The sequence below is a fragment of the Corvus cornix genome, chromosome 1, assembly GCF_000738735.6.
Source record: "Corvus cornix cornix isolate S_Up_H32 chromosome 1, ASM73873v5, whole genome shotgun sequence".
NCBI lineage: Eukaryota > Metazoa > Chordata > Aves > Passeriformes > Corvidae > Corvus > Corvus cornix.
In genome coordinates, this window is record NC_046332.1 from 66,854,834 (window position 1) to 66,878,770 (window position 23,937).

The window sequence follows — 23,937 nt, forward strand, 5'->3', positions numbered from 1 at the left end:
AGACAGGTTGATGATTCTTAATCCAAGAATTCAAGTAATGAGCAGTTGAAGTTTCCATCTGGAAACATCTGTTCCGCCAAGTCAGCACTGGCCTTGATAAATAGCAAATCAGACTGATGCATGCAAGTGTATACACACATGCGCAAGTTAAACTTCAGGGAAAATACCTGAACAGACCTCTGCATAGGCAGATTTATATAATTAATCTGTAATTAGACTTTGTGCAGTGCAGACTGACTCAGGTCAAAACACAGAAAATGCAGACATGGTAGGATCTTTACCTGTTGCTGCAAAAGTTTTTTCCAAAGGTTGTTTGTGGGTAAGTTTACATACCTTTATTTAGTTGTCACAAACCTTCACTGCTATTTTAACTTATTCATCTTACAGTGGAAGAAAAATACGTTTAGCTAAAGGATAAAAACAAACCAGAAGTACAACTGCATCTGCGTTCTTTTAGTAATCTTAGCAAAGTTCAAACATAACTTTAAGAGTTTGGTTAATTTTGTAACTGTGCAAAATAAAACCTTGTGTACACCTCTCATTTTATAAATAAAAAGTCTGTACCAAGTTTTGCAACGGTGACTCTTCTTGAGCCTGTAAAAAAAAGAAATAATTTCTTTTTGCAGATGTTTTTAGTCTTTATATCCTAAAAACTGTCAAATCCAGTTCTCTGATGCTGATGTCACTCTTTTGAGGAGATTTCTACCTGATATGATGTGCCAATTTAATTCCATTAACAAAAATGCCAAAGCTAGTTCAGGAAGGTACACACTTCACTCCCAGCAGAGCAGCAAAGAAAGACTGATGAACTCCACTGGAAATGGGAAGGTTTGACACAACTGTCCTCTAGGGTATACAGGGGGGGTGGCAAAACGAAATCTCACTTTCTGTACATCCTTCAAAACAAAGCCTTGTCCAAGGGGAACTAGAGGTATTTTCCTGATTGTCAGGCTTTGCACACTAGAGCAGACGTGGAACAGGATGACTACTGAAATGTCAAGAGGGAAAAGAAGTCAAGATGAAATGTGTTTTTACTCAAATGCCAGGCTGAAATAATTACGGAGTGCCATTTGTTATTTCAGCAGGAATATCCTTCTCTCCGTATGGTTTATCACAGTATTTCTGGTAAAGTGAAATGGAAAACGGGAACTGGGCTTGCCTTTCATAAGCAAAGGGAACACCTCTGTAAGCTAATCCTGAAACTGCAAAGATAAAGGTACACAGGAATAGACTGTCATTTCATGATTTCCCACATTCGCTTCAACAGAAAGTCACCCTGCTACATTCCTTGGTGTGGTGGTGCTGGATTATATAGCACGAGTGCCATTCGCAGAGCCTGTCATGAGTTAAGATGGTACCTCGTGGCTGGTGCAATCCTGTCTTCAGATGAAAGTTAGCACGAGAAAAATAATGACTTTCTTAAAGTAAAAGGATAGTGCCGGCTCTCTTTTGAAAGTTAGAAGTCAAAAGAGAAACCATTTCTTCCCTTGGGGAGATGGAGTCTCATGAGTGGCCAAAAGTACAGACAGCTACTATTTTGCAAAAAGAAAGTTCATGCCCACTTCTCTAGTAAATTTACGTGAAAAAATGAGGTGTGTATTTGCTGAATCAGAACAGGCCTTTCCATGTGCTAAAAGCTCCTGAAATTATAATCAGACATCTTCCTGTGGCTTTCAAGCCTGGCTTGGTTCAGCTGAGGTCCTTGGTTTTCGCTCACCTCATCATTATGAAACAACTTGCCCATGTCTTTCCAGTCCTTCCCTAGGCCTCCAAACAACACATGTGCAGGTCCCCATAACTCTGGCCCTTCTCCCAGCAGGACAGTGGGACACCAGTACCTTTCCTAAGAGGTATGTCTTGTGAAGCGATGAGTTAGGAAACCAGAGAGCCTGTCTCCATCCTGGCCCCCCTTCTGAACTCCTTTGCTCCCAACCCCAGTCCCACAAGGCAGTGCTCTGCTCCTCCACTGCCAAGCTCCCAACCGCCTAGGACTTGACATTTGTTCTTGTTTTCTCCTGTCTCCCCTAATGGGCATAGCACTACTAAGCGAATAGGAATGTACAGAACAAGAGTTCAAAGTAATTGAGTCTACATTCATTCAGAAAGCCTGGATCCTTGCCCGCTCAGAACCTGCAGCACTGACATAGTTTCAGAAAGTTTAACCCTTTTCCCTGAACCTGGTAATGTTCTTTCAACCGCAGAGCATTGCACTTCTCTTGCCAGTGGCTGTGGACACTGAAAGGTGTCTTTCACACACCTAGCTCTAGGTGCTTACCAATCAATGCTTTATTCCTCCTTTTTTTGCTCTGCAGGACAATAACTAAAGATCTTGAGTTGTTATTTTTATAAGATGCCCAGGGACTTGTGTTGCAGAGGAATGATCACTTACCATAACAACTAAACATGTCTGCCTGAAGACTTACTTACACAAACAGGGCTGTGCTGGGTTGAAAACAGCTTACTTGGTTTTCTGCTGCAAATTCATCTGTTAAGGTGTAAACTCACTTCTAACTCTCTCTGCAAAATCAGCGAAAAAGTAAAAACACTGCAAAATTATTATAGCTGTAAACTAATCTTTTTCATTATTATTAATTCTGAACAAATTCTCATTTCAATTTAATTTAGGAGATGACATTAGTTGGCAGCTTATTATTGATTCAAAATTTGTAAATAAAAATTATTTGTTCCAAGAAGTGTAAAATCTAATAACAATAAGAATTCTTAAAATGGGCTATCAAATAGTTATTCTCTCTGGATCTAAAAGTGCATTTAGACTATCTGTAAACTAAATAGTGCAGCACTATGTAGGTCAGATAAGCAGTGAACCTGAGTAGGAACAAGAGTCTGAGTTTCCTGTTTAATTGTTAGTGATAGTAGAAAAGTCAAAATAAAAAATTGCCCCTAAAAAAATTATACAGTCTTTAGTCATCTTCCACTGATTGCTGCTTGACAAAAGACTGGAGGACCTAGACCATCAGTAGCACAAAAACATGGTGGTGGATTTATTTTTCTGCAGTTCAGACCTAATTTTATCCTTTCTAAAAAAATTAAAACACATTCAGAGATGCTTCTGAAAATGTTTAAAGTATACACAGAGCTTTACTCAGTGATACCATTCTAATTAACCTGACAAAGCTTTTGCCAGGGCAGGCCCTTTATAAATGTGTATATACAAAACAAAACAAAAAAAACAAAAAATAATTTTGAAATTATCTGTTTATCATTCATTTAATCAGATGGAGAGAAAACATGCAAGTAAGGTATGCAAGTGTCAGAAACTCTTCAGTTACTATAGCCACAGAATTTGTATAAATGTCTGAAAGTTACCAGTACATGCACGACATCAGATGCTGCCCAGTCCAATGTTGTGCCTGATCTAGAAGAATTCGTTTCCAGACAGCGTAGTGTAGTATTGCTAGTTTTGCATTTTTAAAGCTGTTAGGGAGCAGTTTATATTAAACTTGTCCTTTCAGATGGTCAAAAACACAGTTTGAAGCCTAACTGGGTTGACATAGGGAACACATCGGATATTCAAAAAGCGTAGTTTGAAGTTTAACCCTAAACTAGGGTTATGTGAAGGGCATTCACACAAAAACGAGACATGATTTTAAAATCTGTTAGTTAAAACACCTGCTCCTAGGCTTGAGTGGGGAAAGAAATGCCAGCCATGAGTCTTCAGTAAATGACACCGAAGTTGCATATTGCCTAAACGGGAATACGTGTTAGTGTCGGATGGAAATGAGCCTGCACGGCCTTAAATGCTGCGCTGACGGATCTACGTTAGTAATAACAAGCATCAAGCGGCTACATATTGCTAAACAGACAGTTTGTGTAAAGAAATGTTATGCTGAGCTCTTCCCCGGTTCTGTAATTAGCTTTCTGCATGCAGGCTCTGAGACATCCTACTCGCTGCGGACTGGGCGGCAAAGGGGAGGAGTGCCAGGTTGACCGGAAAAAAAAAAAAAAAGGGTTTTTTACGTTTTTAAGAAAAGAGCCTTGTCTGTAAATGATAGGGGATAAATACGGGGAGGGGGAGGTTGCCAACATTTCTGTGGATTCCCAGACTCTCTCCCTGCTAACCGAGAGCGCAGAGCTGACGGCTGGGAGAAAGGTGGAAAGTTTGTGCTTTTTTCCAAAGCTCCACTACATGCTGTACTTTTCCCATACGACGTGAGCCGGTCGGTGTTGCACGAAAGGACGGCGTTCCTCCTTTTTCTGCTTCAGCGAAACATGCGGGAGCTTAGCTCACCGTCTTGTGTCTACGGGGAAATATGCTTTGCGTCGAAACCACACCTCAAAACAAGTAAATAGAAACTTGCCTCACGTCGGGGGGGGGGGGAGGCAGGGGGGGAAGACAAGATTCAATTGTCGCTACCTCTTTTCCTCTACTCGTCTTCCTTCTTCCTTGTCCTCTGCGCTATTTCTGTAAAACGCTGAAAAACTTCATTTTCACAGGGTATGGAGGAGGGGGGGCGGGGATGTATATCGCTGGGCTGATATTTATTAGCAGCGGGTTTCGCGTACGAGTTGCCTTCAGGACAAAAAATAATTAATCTGAATGACTGCCCTTAAAACCCTTTTGAAGATGAAAGGTAGGACAAGACAGTTGCTCTAAAGTGCCCACATTAGCAGTGCTTCTTTACAAGACTATAAATAATAGTAAAAGCACGAGAGAAACCTCGGCGGAGCGCCGCACTTGCTGAAAACCCGCTTCCACTCCGGGGCGAGCGCCGCGCCGGCCGCTCCTTCCCGGGGACTCTGCGCCGGGCACCGCTGCGCGGCTGCTGCCGGGTGATACCGCCCTGCCGGAGGCGGCACCGGGGATCGGGATCGGGATCGGGATCGGGATCGGGATCGGGATCGGGATCGGGATCGGGACCGCTCGCCGGTGCCGCCGCTGCGGGGCAGGGGCGGACCGGGCCGGGCCGGGCCGGGCGGCGGGGAGGAGCTGCCCGCGCTCCCCGTAGGCAGGGCGGGCGGCAGGGCCGGCCCCCTCTCCGAGCTGGGTGGGGTATAGGGGGGGCCGGGGGTGGAGTAGGGTGAAATAGAGGCGGGCGTGTGTCACCGGGTAGATACCCGCGGCCAGGTACAGGCGGAGGCACTGACGACACCGGAGTGGATTGCGCTCTGGGCTGGTGCTCCTGGGGAGTGAGCGCACGAGTAGCCACCGCCCGCCCGCCCGGAGCCGCCCGTGGGTCACTCGCTCTACGCCGGGGCGGGCAGCCCGTCCGCGCCGCGCCCGCCGCCAGCCCCATGGCCACCAGGGTGCTGACCATGAGCGCCCGCCTGGGGCCCGTGCAGCAGCCCGAGGAGCCGGTGTTCGCGCAGCTCAAACCCGTGCTGGGGGCCCGGGAGGCAGCGATCTTCCCTGGAGAGGACCTGAAGCAGCAGCCGCCGCCGCCGCAGCAGCAGCAGCACCCGGGGGCGGCGGCGGGGGCGGCGGCGCGACCCTGCCGGCGGAGGAGATGGTGCAGGTAGGCAGCGGGCACCGCTCACAGCCCCCGCCGGGCACTCGGTGCCCGCGCAGAACCCCGGGCACCGCGCCTCGCCCTGGCGGGAGCGGCCGCTGCGGAGCGGGCGCGACTGGGTGGGGCCGGGCTGCGGGGCGAGGGCGGTGGACACCGAAGTGCGGGGCTGTGGCGGCAGTGGCAGAGTGTGGGTGTGTATGTGTGGGTATGTGTTCGCGTGTGTGTGTGCGGGGAGCGGCCACGCCGCCCATCCCGCCCGTGCGGAGCGGGGAGCGCTCCCGTGTTCCCGCCGGCGGAGCGCGGCGGGGCCGAGGCGGGGCGCGGGCTCCGGAGGCGGCGGCCGGGCCGTCCCGGGGCGGCGGGGGGAGCGGGGCTGCCCCCGCGGGTGTGTTGAAAGCTACAGCTGCTGCCTTCGCACTTGCCCGGCGGCAGAATTAGAGCGGCCGCCTGTCCTCCTCGCCCACGCAGGGAGTCATGTTCGGGGAGCGCGCGGGGGGGGAGAGCACACGGCGCCCCGGGTAAGCGGGGACTTCCCAGGACTTTGTGCCTGTCCCAGGAGGCTGTTTGGGAGGGGATCCGCAGGCAAACAGCTGGAGGAGCTAAAAGCGGGAAGGTGCCAACCGCAGCCGGGCTCCAGCCCGCGGACGGTGCCCGCTCCAGGGGCGGCTCCCCGCGCCCTGCGAGGCACCGGCGTCCCCCGGGTCGGCGGGGAGAGAGCCCCGGTGCCGGGCAGCGCTCTGTCGGGCGCTGCCTTTCGGTGGTGTCTTCCCCAACGAGTAAATAACTCCCCGTCTTCAAAGCGAGCTGCCCTCGACTCGTAAACAAGAGCTGGAAAAAGTAGCCTGGCATGTCGGGGCAGATCCAGATCAAAGGGACGGGAAGGCGGCTGTGTTTGTTTGTGGTGTTTAACGGGGGTCTTTGAAGAAAGGTCCTAAAATCCACTTTCGGGCAGAGTTGCTGTTTGTCAGCTGCTTTTGCTTGCGGAGTGCTAAACGGGTCTGGTATGAGCGCTCTCTTGACAGGGCAGGGGGGAATGTAGCATTTGCCCACTGAAGAGTGCGTGATAAATGTTTTGCCGATGACTGTACACCAGTAATGTATAGGGCTCCAGCCACCCACGGATTCCCTCGCACTACTGTGCTAAGAGGATGATTTTCCAGTAATTAAAGAGCTCTCCGAGAACCGAAGCATGGATAGGGATATGTTTATCACGCTATTAGCCAATTATACACTGCATAGATTATTATTGGTTTAAGTGTAGTCCTGGAGACACTTTACACAAAGAGTACTCTGATGTAGTCAACCCGTCTTCTTTTTATTCGATATTACTAATAACTTTACACTTCGGTGTTGTATTTCTAATTAAATACCGTTCTTCTAGGGATGAAATATCATGGAAGTATGGAATATATATATATATAAAAACATTATTTGAAGTATTAGTATTCAAATAGCCAGCTGAGGATGTGGCTTTTACAGTTAGCATTTCAAAGAGAAGCGGGTGAAACAGATAGGCAGTGACCCTGCTGGAGCAGTGAATTCCAGAGCAGGAGATCTGCAGATTAGGCACAGTGCCTGTCACTTCTGCGCCTCGCACTGTCTTTTAGGCATAAAAGATGAAAACTTTGTGTATGCTGAAACATCAGATCGGTCTTAATGTGTGAACGGCTTGTTCCATGACTTTATCTCCTTGTCCTTGATGATGTTGATCAGTGTGCTGATTGTAAAATCAACCAGGTTTTCATTAGTGTGAGCGTTAATAGCTTCCTCCGTAGGTGTCTTGTGGCTGGCTGAACAGTATTGCCTTTTATTTGTAAAACCTCACATGACTTAGATGCCATCATCTTTCTTAGCTGGTAACAAATCATATGGATTATGGTCTGTTTTGTCTTTGTAGACAAGATGTGAAATGGAGAAATACCTGGCACCCCAGCTCCCGCCCGTTCCTGTCATCCCTGAACATAAGAAATACAGAAGAGACAGTGCCTCGGTTGTAGACCAGTTTTTCACTGACAGTGAAGGGTTGCCTTACAGCATCAACATGAACGTCTTCCTACCCGACATCAGCCACCTTAGAACTGGCCTGTACAAATCTCAGCGACCCTGTGTAACCCACATCAAGACAGAGCCGGTCACCATCTTCAGTCACCAGAATGAAACTACTGCCCCTGCCCCTGGCCCTGCTCCCACTCAGGCCCTCCCCGAATTTACCAGCATCTTCAGCTCCCACCAAACTCCTGATGTGAACAACATTTTCATCAAGCAGGAGCTTCCTACTCCAGATGTCCATCTTTCCATCACGCCCCAGCAAGGCCAGTTGTATCAGCTGTTGAGCTCACCGGATTTAGACATGCCCAACACCACTCCTCAGGCAGCCGTGATGGACTCCCTTAACAATGTCTCCATGCCCTCAGCCATGGCAGGCCTTAACACGCTCTCCTCGGCTGTCCCACAGACTGCGATGAAACAGTTCCAGGGCATCCCCCCCTGTACCTACACCATGCCAAACCAGTTTCTGCAGCAGCAGGCCACTTACTTCCCTCCTTCGCCCCCAAGCTCAGAGCCTGGAAGTCCAGATAGACAAGCAGAGATGCTGCAGAATTTAACCCCCCCTCCATCATATGCCGCAACTATAGCATCCAAGCTGGCGATTCACAACCCAAATTTACCAGCAACTCTGCCCATAACCCCCCAGAACATCCAACCTGTCAGATACAACAGGAGAAGTAACCCAGATTTGGAGAAAAGACGTATCCATTACTGTGACTACCCAGGTAAGCAATCTGTGCCAGAAAATCCCAGCACTTGCAATAAAAAAAAAAACTGTGAATAATCATGGATGAGGTATAAGTGTTTTTCTTTAGTGGTCTACACCTAGGGAGAACCAAATAGTTTTTTGTCCAAGTAGAATTTGTCTTCATTGTTGTTTTATTTTGAGTGGAGCACTCTGACATTCTTTAAGTAATAGATACGCTTCATGTCATTTGTCAGTCTCTTGAGCTCATTTTACCAGTTTGGGCTCTATAGAAAACAAAAAATTGGACTCTATAGAAAACAAAAAATAAAAAATACTACTTTTGCTAGTGTAAATCAATGTGACTGTCCAATATCCATGATGGAGCAGAGGCTCAGTTTGATCAGGGCAGTACAGCTCAGTTTAGATTTTCTGGCAGAGCAAAAATAATTTCAGCTCCCAGTAGCCAAGGCCACGGCCATTCTTCCCTCTTACAAACAAGAGATTCAGCTGCCCTCGTAAATCCATTAAAACAGTTTCTGAAAATTGTCCACAGATGGATTGCCTTCTATACTGACGGGAAAGAGGGACCTGGCTGTAAAGTGTGCCTCCATGTACAACATGATCCCAGATACAGGGCGTGCACACCCATTGTAGCGCAGAGAGAAGTTTCTGCTCCCCTTTACCAACATAACTCTTGGTGCCGTGTCAGATGATAAATACCCAGTGGAAGAGTTATGTTGAGCCCTGTGTGATGATGACACGGAGTCTGGCTTGATCAAGTCCTCTTGGAAATTTTTAAAAAATAATCTCCCCGTGCAAAGTTGCTGACCTACGTAGCAGGTGTTACTGTACATAGATTGTAGCTCTTGGCCTATATACTACATTACAAAGCAGTAAGTCTGCCTGAAACATACATGTTTTTCTTTTTTCTGTGTAAAGCATCATACCTCTAGGAGAGTTCTATATAAAGTTTTACTTCTAAATGGCAAAGATGATGCCAGAAAGTAGTAAACTTAAATGTGTCCTGATAGTACCCCAGCACTGAATGAGGAAGTTTAAACGTAGTGTGGAGTGTTTCTGTTCTCCCTACTGAAGCCTCTTTGCCTTTTCTGGTTCTTTTTTGTTGTAGGCTGCACAAAAGTTTATACAAAGTCTTCTCACTTAAAAGCGCACCTGAGAACTCACACAGGTATGTACTCACTCTCTCGCTGTCTCTCGTTCGTCCGTGGCTGACGCGTTTTCTGACAGTGCAAGCGCGCGGGGTCTGCCAGCTTCTCCCTGTTTTCTCTAGAGTGGTGTGGACAGACTGGCAATTCAGCTACAAAATATTTGAATAGTGGTAAATGAGAAGTAAAATTTCTTTTATTAATGCAGTTTTTTTAAACCTCAACGGAACTCAAAATAGCTGACAATAAAGTAGATTGAAACTTTCCTTTTCAGTCTAAAATGCCATTAAAATATTTTTAAAAAAAGATCTTCCCCCTCCCCCCCCCCCCCGAATAGTGAATTAAACATAGTAAACATGTTCTACTTTTGAAGATTTATCTGAGTAGATAGAATTTTCTGGCTTGGGCTTTCTCTCTGACCTTTTAGAATTATTTAATCTTAGAATTTTTCAGAAACATCATGAAAACTCCCAAGATACGTCCATTTACTTTGTACTTGGCATTAAGTGGGCTTTATTTTTTTGAAAGACAAATGGTTCTCCATGTTTATCTTAAAAAAAAAAAAAAAAGACGTAATTTCAATTTTTTTTTTCTGTCAGGGAAAGACATTAAAATGGAGAAAATTAAAAGTGTCAGTGTGTCACACTTGTTTTTTGTACCCTGATCAAACGCTGCCTGCAGCTACAGAGGCAGTCCCTCTTCCTGGGCCCGCGAGGAGCGGAGCTGGGGATGGTGTTGGTTGTGTGTAGGCACAAGAGCTGTGAGTGCTGAGGACGGTGGCTGGGAGGTGGAACTGCCCCAGATGTTCTTCCCAAGCTTTCACCTGCTGAGGCAGGGGGAAGAAGGAGAGAGGGAGAGAAAGAGAAAAACATAGCTCACCACCAGCACACCTGAAACTGTTAAAGGCAGTTCTTTGCTGGGATCTTGGTAAAGAACCACTCATGCTAAATCAGTGAAAAGCACATGACTGATTTTGTAAAGAAATGAAGTGAGAGGGCTGCGACTCCTGTTTTTAGAAGTGAGTGTGAACCTTGGTTCTTTTATGCATGGGCTTAGAATCAGAGAAAAACACGAGTCACAGTTCAAGCAACTTTGTTATTGAAGCAGACTGTCAGCGCTACGGCTGTGCCGTTCAAGGAGTGAGTTTTCACCTGAGCTATGATCTAACAAAATGTTTCACTATCTCTATGGAAACAAGGCCTTCTGTTCAGCAGCTATTATTAATGGATTGTTAGATTATTGTAGAGAAGTTGAGTATGTCCAGGCCAAGTGTTACTAAGGAAATCTTGTTTTCTGAAATGAAAGTTTCCTGTGTTGTACAGTGAAAAATTAAAAAAAACTGTAGAAGATTATTGTTTTGAATTAGTACCAGACTAAACACCAATGCTGTTAAAAATATTCTTAATATATAATCACTAGCAGTAAGTTTAGTAAGAAAGGAGTATTTTCATGAGGCTGTAAATCTGAGTAGTGTCAGAGAGTAGAATCCCCCTTTAATAAATAATCTGTAAATTTAAGTGTACGATTTCCACTTGCGCACTTCAGCCAGGAACTAAATACCAGTTTTAATTATCTTGATTGCTATTATAAAATAACTAGGAAGAGAGATAAAAGCAAAGCTTTAGTCTAAACATTAACATTGCATAGTCAGCATTTGAAATGGACGCTATTCCTTTTTTAAAATCAATTTATATCTTTTTCTGTACCTTGAGTAGTAATGACTTCAGGGTTTACAAATGTAGTTGTTGTATGCATAGAAATACATACCTCATTGCTAGCATGTATTGCTTAGGGTCACTAATGTTTATTGTTGCCTTCACTTTTTTACCTAGAAATGTGGGTAAATGTGCAAAGGTCAGAGGAGCTGATGTATTCATGGAAACAAGAATGTTGTTTTAGATAAAAATCTAGTGAACTTAAGCAGGTCTGTAACACAAAGGGTCTTCTGGGGAGGTGAATGAAGGGATAAACTGTCTAAAGCGTGCATTACATGCAAGAATGTGAGTCCGTATCCTGTTACCTGCAGTATTTCAGAGTTTGGATTAGTTTAACTCTCTTGAATATTCACTTCATGCTTGAAGATTTCCAGCACCGATTCTGATCTCTGCCTTAACATACGGCTGAAGTGTGTTTTAAGAGCCAGATCTCTGACTTAACGTTTGATCAATAAAAGAATGTAAAGGTAAAGAGGTGCAAACTCGGGGAAACCTGTGCAGTTGCTCAGCTCCCCCAAGAGTGCAAGGGAATCTTGTTATTGATCTCCAAAGGACTCGATGCCGAGGGCTAAATCAGGGTGTGTGCCTCTGCATCCCATCCCCCCAGAACTGTGAATTCATACAGCACTAATAAGTTTTGATTTTTTAGTTTTAAAACATTTTTAAAGGACTTTTGTGAAGCTTTTACCTTCAAAGTCTAAAGCAAATGTCACGTAATCCATTTTAATAAAGTTGTGTGTGATATTCTTTCAATTCCCTTCAGGGATAGCAGACCTGTTTATCTGGCTAAACCCGTTCTTTAGTAATCATGGACCACTGAAGTTGTTCTCTCCTTATTCTTAGTTTCTTAACAATACCTTTTAAAATTGGCTGCAGTCTCTCTCTCATCCCAACCAGTCCCCGCCCTTCTCAGCAATCTGTCATCTTAAAATAAAAGAGCCTGCAGCAAAGTTTGTCTGCCATTAAAAGTCAAGACAGACCTTATGGTTTTCCTTTTGTATTGGAAAATCTCAGCCTTTTCACGGTATTTATTTAGCAGCCTTTCTCTTCAGAAAGGTTTTCCCTGGGTTTAGTAGATTTTCTTGGAGAACAAACCTAAAGGAAATGTTACTTTTGATAGATGGAATGTAGGCTGTAGTCTATTTTTTTTTCAGTTCAGATATGACCACACTGTCAGACTTCATAAATTACATCTAAATGAAACTACAGAAGATGGGCAAGAGGAAAATCCCATATATTTTTCTTTTTAGGTGTTCCCAAGCTGTTTACCTTACACCAAGTCAGGTGGTATAAAGTGATATAGTTATGCTGATTTAATGTAATTACACTGGACTCTTGCTGTTGATCAGGAACCCAGTATTCCCGTTAAGAGCTAAGATAGGGTTGTGTATTTGTACCAGTTGTTGAAGCAGGCACATGTTTTTCTTTCCCTACGTAATGCTTTAGCATTTGTTAATGATGAAATAAATTTTAGTTGGTAGATTGGCAACCCCAAAACAGAGTATGAGCAAAGGCTCAAGTGTTGAAAAGATACAGAACACTTTTTGTCCGTTTTCATGCAGTTCTGGAGCAGGTGTGTGGTACATTTTAATACCTTAAAACACTTCAGTATGATACCTGAATCTGGTAGTTGCTTCTGAAACAGGTAAAATGGTATCCAGTATTTTAAAGTACCTATTGAAACATCTTTCAAAAGAGGTTGGTTTTTTGACCTTTTGAAGCAGGGATTTTCTTTTAAAATAATCTTTAAAATCATCTTACCTGCTTGCCATGGAACAAGTTTCGTTTTGTAGCCGGCATTGTGCAGCTGCAGTATATAATGTGTGAGGGGGCTGCGCGTTTATCGCGGGCTGTTCAGCAGCAAAGCCACCTGAAAGCTCCGGCGTAATGGCTGCATGTCCAAATTGAAACGTGCCGGATCCCAGGGAAAAGCAGTTACTTTTGTATTGCAGATAAACTTCATTCCTTCTTCTTCTGGCATCCGAGTATATACATATATATCGAGTAATCATTTAGAAACAGCAATCCTATAACATATCCTTTTAGATTTCTTTATATGCCAAACATTTGGATTGTGGACATTGACTGTTTGCTGTGCAGGCACCTGGAATACCATACCTGTATGCTACCTGTAGTGCCAGGGGGGTTTTATTATTTCTGTGAGCAGCTGCACACTTCAGAATTGTGTATGTTTTTAAGAGGAAAATCTGTGATTGTTTTGAACACATCAAGGCATGCACATTGAGGACATTTTCCAGCTGGATACTGGTTTTCTGTATACAGAGTCTTTGTACAGGCATGTTCTCTGGTCACATGGTGGGCTTGCCATTAATAGTTTCTAGTATTAACTGCAGAACTATTTCATCTCTATCTATAGATCTAGCTTGTATTTGGTGATGGGAAGTGGAAGCCGAGATAACTCAAGAGAAATGGCATTTCTCTAATGAGATGCACTCAAAATACTTCCACTGTCCCTGGTTATTTCAAATGTTTATATAGGCATAGAACAGCTGCTGACTTGTGTGGTTCCTCAAGGTGTTAAACATTTTATTTTATTTCAGATCTCTGCCTCAATAGATCCAGAATTAGACTGATGGTACATCAGAATTAGAACCAGTTGTAAGCAGTAGACTTCAGCAGTCCCTGGGACTCAGCACTCTGAGTTCATTATACCTGTATAGGGACACTTGTTAAAGATAGTGCCATTTGCCTGGGAATTCAGAATGCCCCAGGTCCAGAAGGGGAGACAAGTAGTAGTTGGGCTCCTGCATGTTGGGAAAACACGTATCAACTCAAATCACACCAAGACTTTGGGAAGGGATTTCACTCCTGATGCGCAAATGAGGAATGGAGGCCCCAAAGGAATCTGCCTTGGATCATGGCTGCAGCCTTGCATGTACATAGCAAACCTCATCCTGAAATCGTGAAAACAGCAATTAAGTAGTATTTCTGTGCAGATCCAGTTTCTTTGACCTGTTAGATGAGTCAGTTGCATAGATTACGCTTTAAGGAGCTGTCAGTAAATGCCATCGTTGATAGAGACCATAAGGAAAAGTGGAAGAGAGTTAAATAAAACTGTTGACAAAGTGCATTAAAGTGCAGTGTTGCTAGGCACTGCTGCAGGGTGTGTTAGTATCTTTTATTTATGAATTCTGCTAAAGCCATTAGTTGCCTGTCTGAGAAATGGAAGTACATTATTTTCCTGTGCCAACCACAGTTTAAGGGAAAATAATGCATTTTTTTCAAACACTTCATGAATGATCTGGTTTTTTATCTGAAGTCATGAGCTGAATGAGAAGTGTTTGAATGTGTTGCTCAAAAGAAGGTGAAATCTTAGCAGCATAAACCTAAATTTTATTTAAATATTACTGATCATTCTCATCGGCATCCAGCATACAACTTTTATGAAGCAGGAATTAAATTCCAAGGTGTCAGGTGGGGGTATTCCTGTTAGATTTCAGATACTGAAAAGAAAAGCCTAATATTTTCTTTTTGATTAAAAGCCTAGAAAGTCCCTCTAAGCATGAAAGCTTAAAAAAACTGTTGTTTCTGTCAATTGCTCCCTGAGAGGATTAAACTTCAGTTCCAGGATATTTGATTCTTGATAAGGAAACTGTTGACCTAAGAGACCGGCTTTAAATATAGTTCATTTTGAGACCGCCCTACATAGGCTAGTACAGTCCCAAGATTCGCAGCAATTGCCAGTGATTAAAACTTTCCATTATTTGATCAGACATTCTTTATTGTAATTAATTTCTGAGGCTTGACTGGGACGATTGACTCCTGGTTCCATCCAGGGTAGTGTGTTGCTTGTTGTTTGTTAGATGACCTGCACCTCCCATTGGTGAAAGATTAGAAACATTTAAGTAATGTCCTAGTTTAGTCTGAGTATCTTGGTAGCAGCATTCCTGTCCTGTCAGGCTGCATTATTTATATTCAGGGATCTCTAACACTCTGATTAAGGACATATTAAAACCTTTGATTTTGGCAAGTGTACAGTGCCTTGCTTTGAGTTAAAATAGCTTTAATGTATTGCTTTAATTTTTTTTTTCTTTGGTGTGTGTGTGCATACAGTAGATGCAAATCTGGAAGTCTACAGTATGTGTTTAATAAATTCCATTTTAAGAGCACCTCTTATCTGACTGTACAAAAGCCAGTGTTATTGGTGAGAGAGCTAAAGAGCTGTTCTTGTACCACAGCTTAGGTAAGGAAATGTGTTCTTCAGCACAGGATGTGTAGACACAGCCGTGCACCCCAAATGGCATGGATTTCTTATAAACCTACTTAAAAAAAAATTCCTTTCCTCTTTGTTTGCATATCTCCTTGAAGAGAGACCACCTCTGTTAAGACAGAATGTTATACCAGAAGGAAAATAAACCATTGCACAGGCCAGTCAAGATTCCCCACTAATCCTTGAACTGCGTAAGACAACACTTAGCAAAATAAGTGCGCTTCAAGCACTGGTGGGAGTGCTGAGAAGGTAATGCCTTCTGCACCTCTGTAGTCAGAAAGTGAATTCCTTTCCCTGTCCTCTTTGATCACCAGTCAGTTATCTTTTATTCCTCTTCATGCTTCATTTATCAGTGGTCGGACTTTGTGCTGAGCTCAAATCTCTCTGTTACAGAATTCCTTAAAATGCTGTTTCATTGTGAAGTAGTGTTTAATAGTCCCCCTTTAGCCACTACTATAGTAGGCAGAGACTTTATTGCATTTAAAAGTGTGCAGCATATGTTGCTCATTCATATCATTTATGGATGGATGTTTTAAGCACTAAATGTCGTTGAATGTTTTGTCACTCACAGAATAAGCTGGATGTACCTCGTGTGCTGTCAGCCCTCTCATCCATCTCCATCTTGGACAACTGAGAATTTTAGTGCACAAAAGAGCTTTTAAACACCTGAGGGAGTATATATTTTGAAAACTCAGCTTTCTGTTCTTTCTCTAAAAAACCCAAAACCAAAACAGGCCAAGAAGCTGCTTTTAATGACGACTACAGCACTTAGGACTTAGTCAGTAATAGAAAGAAGGTCTGATTTTAGGTAAATGTTGGGAGCAAAAAACTTCTGAATGCTTGCAGACATACACCCAAGTAACTGCATCCAGGTCCCGTGACCCAGTCAGAGTTTAAAACTACTATGGTACCGTGAGCTAGAGAAACACTATTTCAAGCAAACTAAAATAGAAAAAACATTTCATTTGTTCTTATTTTTTCTAAAATTTGAGGCTATAGCATGTCAGGGAATTAAGACAACTGATGTTAACGTGAAAAATTTGAAGACAAATGCACCACAAAGCTTTGAGACAACATAAATCTTTTTAATAATCTGTTTTAAAGCTGAGCATTGTAAAAGTTATGTACATAACTGGTGCAGTTTTGGTGCAGAAACTTTGGCTTTACCTGCCACAATTTTATCACACCTAGTTGAATATTTTTAAGGCCAACCACTTGCCACTGGAAATAATAAGCACAAGTAATATTAAAATGATGGCAAGACTGGAGGAGGGGCTGTCTTTATACTTTTATACCCTTATGAGCTGTAATCGGGTGCTGTCATTTTGAAGTCTCTGGAAAGTGTGCTGCTTTTTATTCCTTAAGGATGCTCCAAACTCGCTGCTCTGACAGAAATTTCTGATAGGAAACAAGTGAAGTTGCAGGCATTGGCTGGTGTAATACCTGTATTTGGATTTCTGCATAACAATAGAGTTACCTAACTTTAGGTTTGAAAATCCAGCCCTTGCTGTTTACAACCTTATTTTTAAAGAAAGCCGTCCTAGCAGTGAATTGCAGAAATAAAGTCATAAAACTCTTTGGTGAAATAAGGAAGCTTATTTTCTTGTTAATGGGGAGATTCGTCAATAATAGAGGCTGTCAGTGACTTGTTTTTTCCAAATAATTTCAAGCAGAAACAGGTTCTTGAAGAGAGGCTGCGTGTTGAAGATAACAGGGTGTCTTCAAAATGTCTGTCACCCCCCCACTGGTGGCACTGTGCCTTACCCAAATGAGTGTGGCCATGAGGGTCACTGCCAGCAACTGGAATTAAATGTTAGGAAAGCAACTGGTGCATTTTGGCACAACTGAATCAGAAGAAGAGAAATTAGAGGGAGAAGAGGCAACACAGTATGTGTGCTTTACTGGTGCAGACCACTCTCTTGTATTGATAAGAAACCCCAACCATGGGATCTGCCAGAGGAGATTTTATCTGTTGAGGTGGCTGGTTAGTGTAACGTATTTTATGTGAATATCTAAACATCTTTTTGACATCCTTGTAATCTCACAGCAGTATGAATAATTTTTTTATAACTAATAGGTACATTGGAAGCAAAATAGTCTCCCTTCAGGTTAAACTCCCTTATCTCTTACTCCGTGCTTTCTTTAAAAGACCTTCCAAGCTAAACATTAGGGCTTAAAATTTCTGTGCTCAAATACAAGTCTCATTCTCATGCTCCGCAAATGTATTTTTTTAAAACTGGAGAATGGATACATATTAAGAGCTCATAAACTTAAAAATACATTTTGTGATGTATAAGCCTAGCAAAATATTTTAAATCATTGATACTGGAAGGAGGTTGTGCAGAAATCCAATTAAACTTATGAAATCCCTATCCTGTTGAAGTATAATTTAAAGGAAAGCAGTTCTGTTTCCCAGAAGTGCTGTGTATAATATTTCTGGCTTGGGAAGAAAGGGTTGGAGTGTGCTATTTGGCTGGAAATCGGTACCAGCTTCCTCCATGGTGTTTTAGTTGAACAGTGTTGACATTCTAACAAATCCCGTGGAAGCTCCCCTGAAGTGGAGGAGTTAGCTGTTTTCTTGCTTTTACAGTGAAATATCTGTTTGATACCGCGATCGTGTTCCAGTAACTGAGCCGTACTGCCCTCATATTTGATGACCAGTGGCATTCTTGGTTTAACACTCTATAGAAGCCCTAAATTGCTGGAGGAAAACCAAATACTTCTGAAACTTTACGGCTACTGTATTTCGCACAATCAATAAAGTAAACAAATCTTACATTACTATGTAGCCAACAAAAACAGTGGATAAAGAGTTCAGTGTCTCTTGTTGTGTATACCTGTTTTTTTAAAAACTAAGTCTTCAACCCAGGTTTCTCAGAGCTTTAAAGTCAGCACAGCAAAGAAATAGGATCCCTTCAGAAAATATGTGAGACTCTTTTTCCCTTGCTTGCAGGAACTTAAACCATATTCTTATTTCTGCTAAATGACAAAAAGCATGTGTATAGGTTGGGAGAGAGGAAACACTACCAGCTAGTTGTTCTTCTGCTTGCTCTGAAGGAGTGAAAATTAATCTCCACCTACCTTTTTTTACCCCCCTTCCTTCTTGCCCAAAAGGAAAACATTTGAAATTGATTCAGTTTTTAAATAGAACTTTCCAACGGAAACTAGCATTACAAACATAGATATTCAGTATTTTACCCCTAGGATTTATTCAAAATAATCCGGGCCTCTACACTGGCACTAAAAATACATTTTCCAGTTCTCACTGTTGGCTAAAGCAGGGGTTAAAAGCAGCGTTCTGGCTCTAATTTCCAGTACATAAAAGTAACACTATTAAAACAATCTGAGTAAGGCACCAGCTCGTTGCCTCTGCTCATCCCCTGAGCACCGCTTGGTTTAGCTCAGGTCTGCAGAAGTCTGCCAGCAAGGAGGAGCGGTGCTGCTCTGCATGGCACTGCCTGAGCTTTTCCCCAGTGCAGCGCTGTTGCCCAGGAGGGTTCGTGGCTATGGCAGGCAGTGAAGTGACCATGACAGTGTGGTGAGTTTCTAAACAGTGTCTCTGCAAAGTTGAGTGCCCTGGAGTTTGGTGGGGGTTCTGGCCGTGGGACTCAGCATTGTCTGGGACGCCGTGGCACCCAGCAGGGCACAGGGATCACCACTGCCCAGACTGCCAGCACGCCGGCACTTCCTCTGCCAGGAGCCTTCACAGTACCTGCTGACACTGCTTGCGTGTTAGGAAAAGTTTTAACGGGGAGCAGCTTTTTTTGTTGTTGTTTGGACTCTGACAGGGTCAGGTGCCACCTACACAGGACGACTTTGAGGCTGCTTTTACAGTGCAGCACAGTCCGACACTCAGTGAAAGTTGCGTGTACTTCGTACCTCCTCAGCGCCAGACTTGGAAACAGATTTTAATCTCCAGGTCCCCATTCCAGTCCGGTCTGGATGTTCCCAGGCTTTTGTTAACCAGTGCTATTTTCCTGCCCTCTTTACCTTCTCTGTCATTCCTTGTATAAGTCTGCAAAACATAAGAGGAAGCATTCGGAGTAGATAGAGACCTGACTGTATGTCCTCTGCCTGGAAAGTGAGGGTGTTGGCCTCACAGGACTCAGCATCAGGTGTAATGTGGCAGTTTTGAGTGAAGACTTCTAAAGAATAATTTAAAGTACATAGGGAGAAAAGGAAAAAGAAATAAGGAAAAGAAATAAATACATTGGTTCTAAATTAAGACAGTTCAAATGCAGGAGTAATGCTTTTGTGTAACCTCTGTGTGTGCATGTGTGTTTTAGCACAAAGTGTTCAAAGATCATCTCCCTGGTGCTGTGCTTTTGGATCATCAACACAGGCTTTTACAGCCTCCATTAATAACCCAGTTAAAATATGCTGAGGATCATCTATACAGTGCAAAATACCCCTCACTGAATGGGGATCTTTCCTGTCATTCTATTGTGAAGACCAAATGTGTTATCTCAGCCGGCTTCACTGGTGTTAGAAAAGCTTTACACACTGGGTTTGCATGAAATCTGTATTTTGGCCTACAGTATGTGTTTCATGGAGCAAAAAAGAATCCTGTATGATAGATCATTCCAGTCCTAATCAGCATCAGAATTTACTCTGAGTAAGTTCAGAATTTACTCAGACAGACTAAATTCAGCTGTGACAGAAATCTGTGGTGATTTCTGTTCTGATTTGTGATCCACCAAATAATTACAAATTCTATGAGAGGTGATGCCGAGCTCTTGTTTTTCCTAAGGGATGTTATGTTTCCAGCATGATTTCAATAAACCACAGTTGCTGTTTATGCAATGAGATTGTTAGGTGGTTAGTTTTTCTTGGAAAGGTCTGGTTCTGGTTGTGACAACACCTGCCAGTGCAAAGTCACATCCCCATTAGGAGTAAAGGGCCAGTTCTGCAGTCAGTGGTAGAAAAGTTGCTAGTTCATCAGATGAAGCAGCAGAAACTCCCAGACAAAAACAGTTTCATAATTTCATCTGCATGATAAATAAGTGCCTCTGAAGTAGTGTTTTGGAGCTTCTCAGATGGTTTTACCTGCATAACTGATGCAGAATAAGCCCTCTGATTGCAGGATACTGTCTTCTGTCTTTCTTCCACATGCTTGTGTGGTGGTAAAACAGGGAAAAGTATGAGGCACTTCACACTGCTGTCAGGGTAGAGGTTTGAGACCAGTGGAGATGCAGAAGATCTGTAAGATGGATTAGAAAGAACTGTTTGAGAAGCTCAGCTTTGGTCAGTTACTGCTCCAGACGAAGCTACTGCCAAGTGCTTTGACACACTCGGTTTTCTTTCTCTTCTTGCCAAATGGGTCAAATTAATGTAAGATATATAGATAGCAATTCACTCTCCCAACTGAAAGGTGTTTTTGTCGAACAACACCAAACATTAACTTCTTTATTTATATGAAGCTTGCTTGTATGGTGACATCATGCCCACACAAGCTCCTAGGCAGGTGTACATACCCGTGTAAAATTCTGATTTCACACAGAAGTTGTCATGGCTGTGTGACTCCATATTTCTCCCATTTCAGCAAACACCTGTAAATTGTAGGCATGCTTAAAATACTGTGTTTCTAGTTCTAAAATGGATGAATGTGAACATTTCAGCTGCTTGGGCTGGTATATTCAAGACCAGGTGGTTATTTTGAAGTTGCATTCAGAGCTGCTGTAACACAGCAAGTTTTCAGAGATACCATGTTCCTCCTATGTCAGTGTAGACTGCTGAAGACAGCAAGCACTTGCCACCTCTAAAATACGGCTGGCTACTTAAGCACCCGATTAAAGACATTTCATTCTGAAAATGGGTGCTTTGAACTTTGAGGCGCTTTCTCCTATATATAGGTAGCCCCAAGCAGGATACCACAAGTTTTTATTGCTTGTGACATTTTGGAAAATACTATCCCCGTTGTGTTTGTAACACACTGTGCCCCTTTCTTCACACATCAGAAGTTCTTGAACAGATCTGCACACTGCGAAGAATCCTTATAGATGTCTTCCTTCCCATTTCGGACCTCTTAAAAAAGCACTGTATAACTTAGCTTACCCATTTTTGAAAGGTGCAAGTGTAAGTTACAAACCAGGCTGGATTGTCACATGAGACTGCTTTTTTTTCCCCTACTCCCTCTCATACTGTGGTGAGTGTAAAGGAGAATATTTTGATCTCATGCAGGTTTTTTAACCCTGCATTTCTGTACTGTAGCTCTCTCCAATTTGCATGTTTGAAAATTTTGTGCATTTTACTGAGGTGTTAAATCCCATTTTCAAGAGCAAAATTTTCTGAGAAAAACAAAGGCGCTGTTAGTTTGGGGCTTGATGAATAGAGCTGTGAATAATGAGGATATGTCAGCTCCTTGTTTGTAATTGAGGTGCAATGCTGTTCAGTGTGGACCCACATCAGTTTTCTGCTCGAGAGTTAGAGCTGACAGTTCATTGCTCTGTGCTCTCTTCCAGGTGAGAAGCCCTACAAGTGCACATGGGAAGGCTGCGACTGGAGGTTCGCCCGCTCGGATGAACTGACGCGCCACTACAGGAAGCACACGGGGGCCAAGCCCTTCCAGTGCGCCGTCTGCAACCGGAGCTTCTCCCGCTCCGATCACCTGGCGCTCCACATGAAGAGGCATCAGAACTAAGAGCTGGACTGCTCATTGAGGCTGTTTTGTATCTATGCAATTTCCTATTGACTCTCAACATACAACTGAAATTAGTTGAATTTTTGAGTATATCCATTTAAAAGAAATCTCAAAAGAAACTGGAAATGTATATTTTGTATATTTATGCAGAAAAAGGGAAGACACTGTATCACGATTACCAGAGTGTTCGGTCGTTTGTTTGCTTTCATGATGTATATGGCTTTAGTCAGCAGGTTTCATCTCTTTACAAGTATTATATCTCGACACATTGCAGCTTTATCCTTTTTTTTTCCCTCTTGCAGTGTTTTGACCAAAGCACTGTCATTATTGTGACAATGTTTAGTAAACAAATCAACGAGAGGATGCAGAAGAATGCACACAGTGGAAAAGCCATGAACTGTAATCTGTCAGGTTTTTACTGGACATACTTAAGTACATGCAGGGGGTTTTTTTAATGTTAAGCCATTCTGTGGATATAAAATACATAGAAAAATTAATAAACAGCCATAGAACAAAGCATTTTGTTCTGTGTGTTGCATGTTTGCTATGACAAAGATTTTGTAAATACGCAAATCAGCTTTTTAGGTTTAATACAAAAGTTTTCTAAGAAACATCTGAAAAAATCAGTTGTTTTACATTTGATAACATGGCACATTTATAAAAGTTACTTAAATACCTCTCAAAATAGTACCAATTTAGTCAGACGTTTTGTACCTGTTAACTCAATGGTGTGCACTGAATATTCAAAGCAGGATTTTGTTTTCAAATTGCTTAAAAGGGCAAAACATGCAGAATGAACTGTAAAGTCAATGTTGGAAGCCAAAATAGTGGGGATAGTTAAAATGAACACAGAATGTTAAACCTCTTACTATAAGCTAAACTTAGTATCACTTTAAAAAGAAGGATTTAGGATGCAGTTTCCATACACAGACATGTTAAGCTGGTTCAGCACCAGTATGATCTAGTTTCATGTGGATATTGGATGTAATTTGCTAGAAGGTAAAGGATACAGTAATTTTGTTTAAAATTACAGTGCAGTTTAGTTAATCCACTGTTCAGATTGACACACGCAGGAAAAAATTTTCTGCTGACAGAAGTAGCTGAAATTCCACTGAAGTCAATGAAATGGTGCCCTTTTATGCTAACTATGACTTTGATCCACCGTGCTCAGCCTTGAAATCATAGATGAAGGGCCAAAGATGAGGTTAGACCAGGTAGGATTTGGCCAGACAACAGGAGAAAACCAAACAAACCTAGTAAGTGTCTGAAATGAACAAGCCGTAATATTAAGCTGTCAACCAAAGGCTAGAATAGACAATCAAAATACCAAAAAAGGGTCTTGCAGGAAAACCTAGCTTTGTTAAAACTGTTGTTTGTCTTTATTTATTTGTGGTATATGATAGACTCTTTTTTTTTTTAAGACAATTTTACGTATACTTGATAAATTATAGTTTTGTTTGTTATAGTTAGAAATGTTGCTCTCAGTGTACATAGATGACAAACGATGTAAATAATTTTGTAAGGCTTCAAATGTTTATACATGGAAACACATGCAGAAATTGGTTGCTGTTTTGCTTCTTTTGCCTCCCCCCTACCTTATTTTTGTATTGTGGTATTTCCTATGCAAATGATGGAGCAAACAGCTGTATAGTTGTAGAATGTTTTGAGAGAGAATGAAATGGTTTATATATAAAGACTCTTTTTTTTTTTGCAAAATAAAACAAAGTGCCTAATGTGTTTGTGCGTGTGTGTGCTCTCTCTAGCTCCTGACAGTGTAAGTTCTGTGTTTTGCAGTGGAAGCTGGAAATCATGACAGTATTAAGCAAAGAATGTCTGTTCTACATAGCAGGGACTGCCTCTTTGGAAAGTACCTGGCACTTCTGCATCCTGCCCTGATGAAAATAAGAAATGTGAAGGGATAAGGGTTGGTGCTTTTCTGCCATCTGACCTTTAAAGGAAGTGATGGGTTGCTTGAAAACA

General features: G+C 42.6%; 1 protein-coding gene across 1 annotated transcript; it reads left to right on the forward strand.

Annotated features, from left to right (window-relative positions):
• Positions 1 to 5,055: 5,055 nt before the first annotated feature.
• KLF5 (Kruppel like factor 5) lies at positions 5,056 to 23,694 on the forward strand. Its single transcript, XM_039548306.1, is given in 5 exon segments — positions 5,056 to 5,422; positions 5,425 to 5,474; positions 7,366 to 8,242; positions 9,335 to 9,394; positions 21,779 to 23,694. Coding segments are annotated over 5 exon segments (1,335 nt in total). The 5' UTR covers positions 5,056 to 5,253; the 3' UTR covers positions 21,958 to 23,694.
• The last annotated feature ends 243 nt before the right edge of the window (positions 23,695 to 23,937 follow it).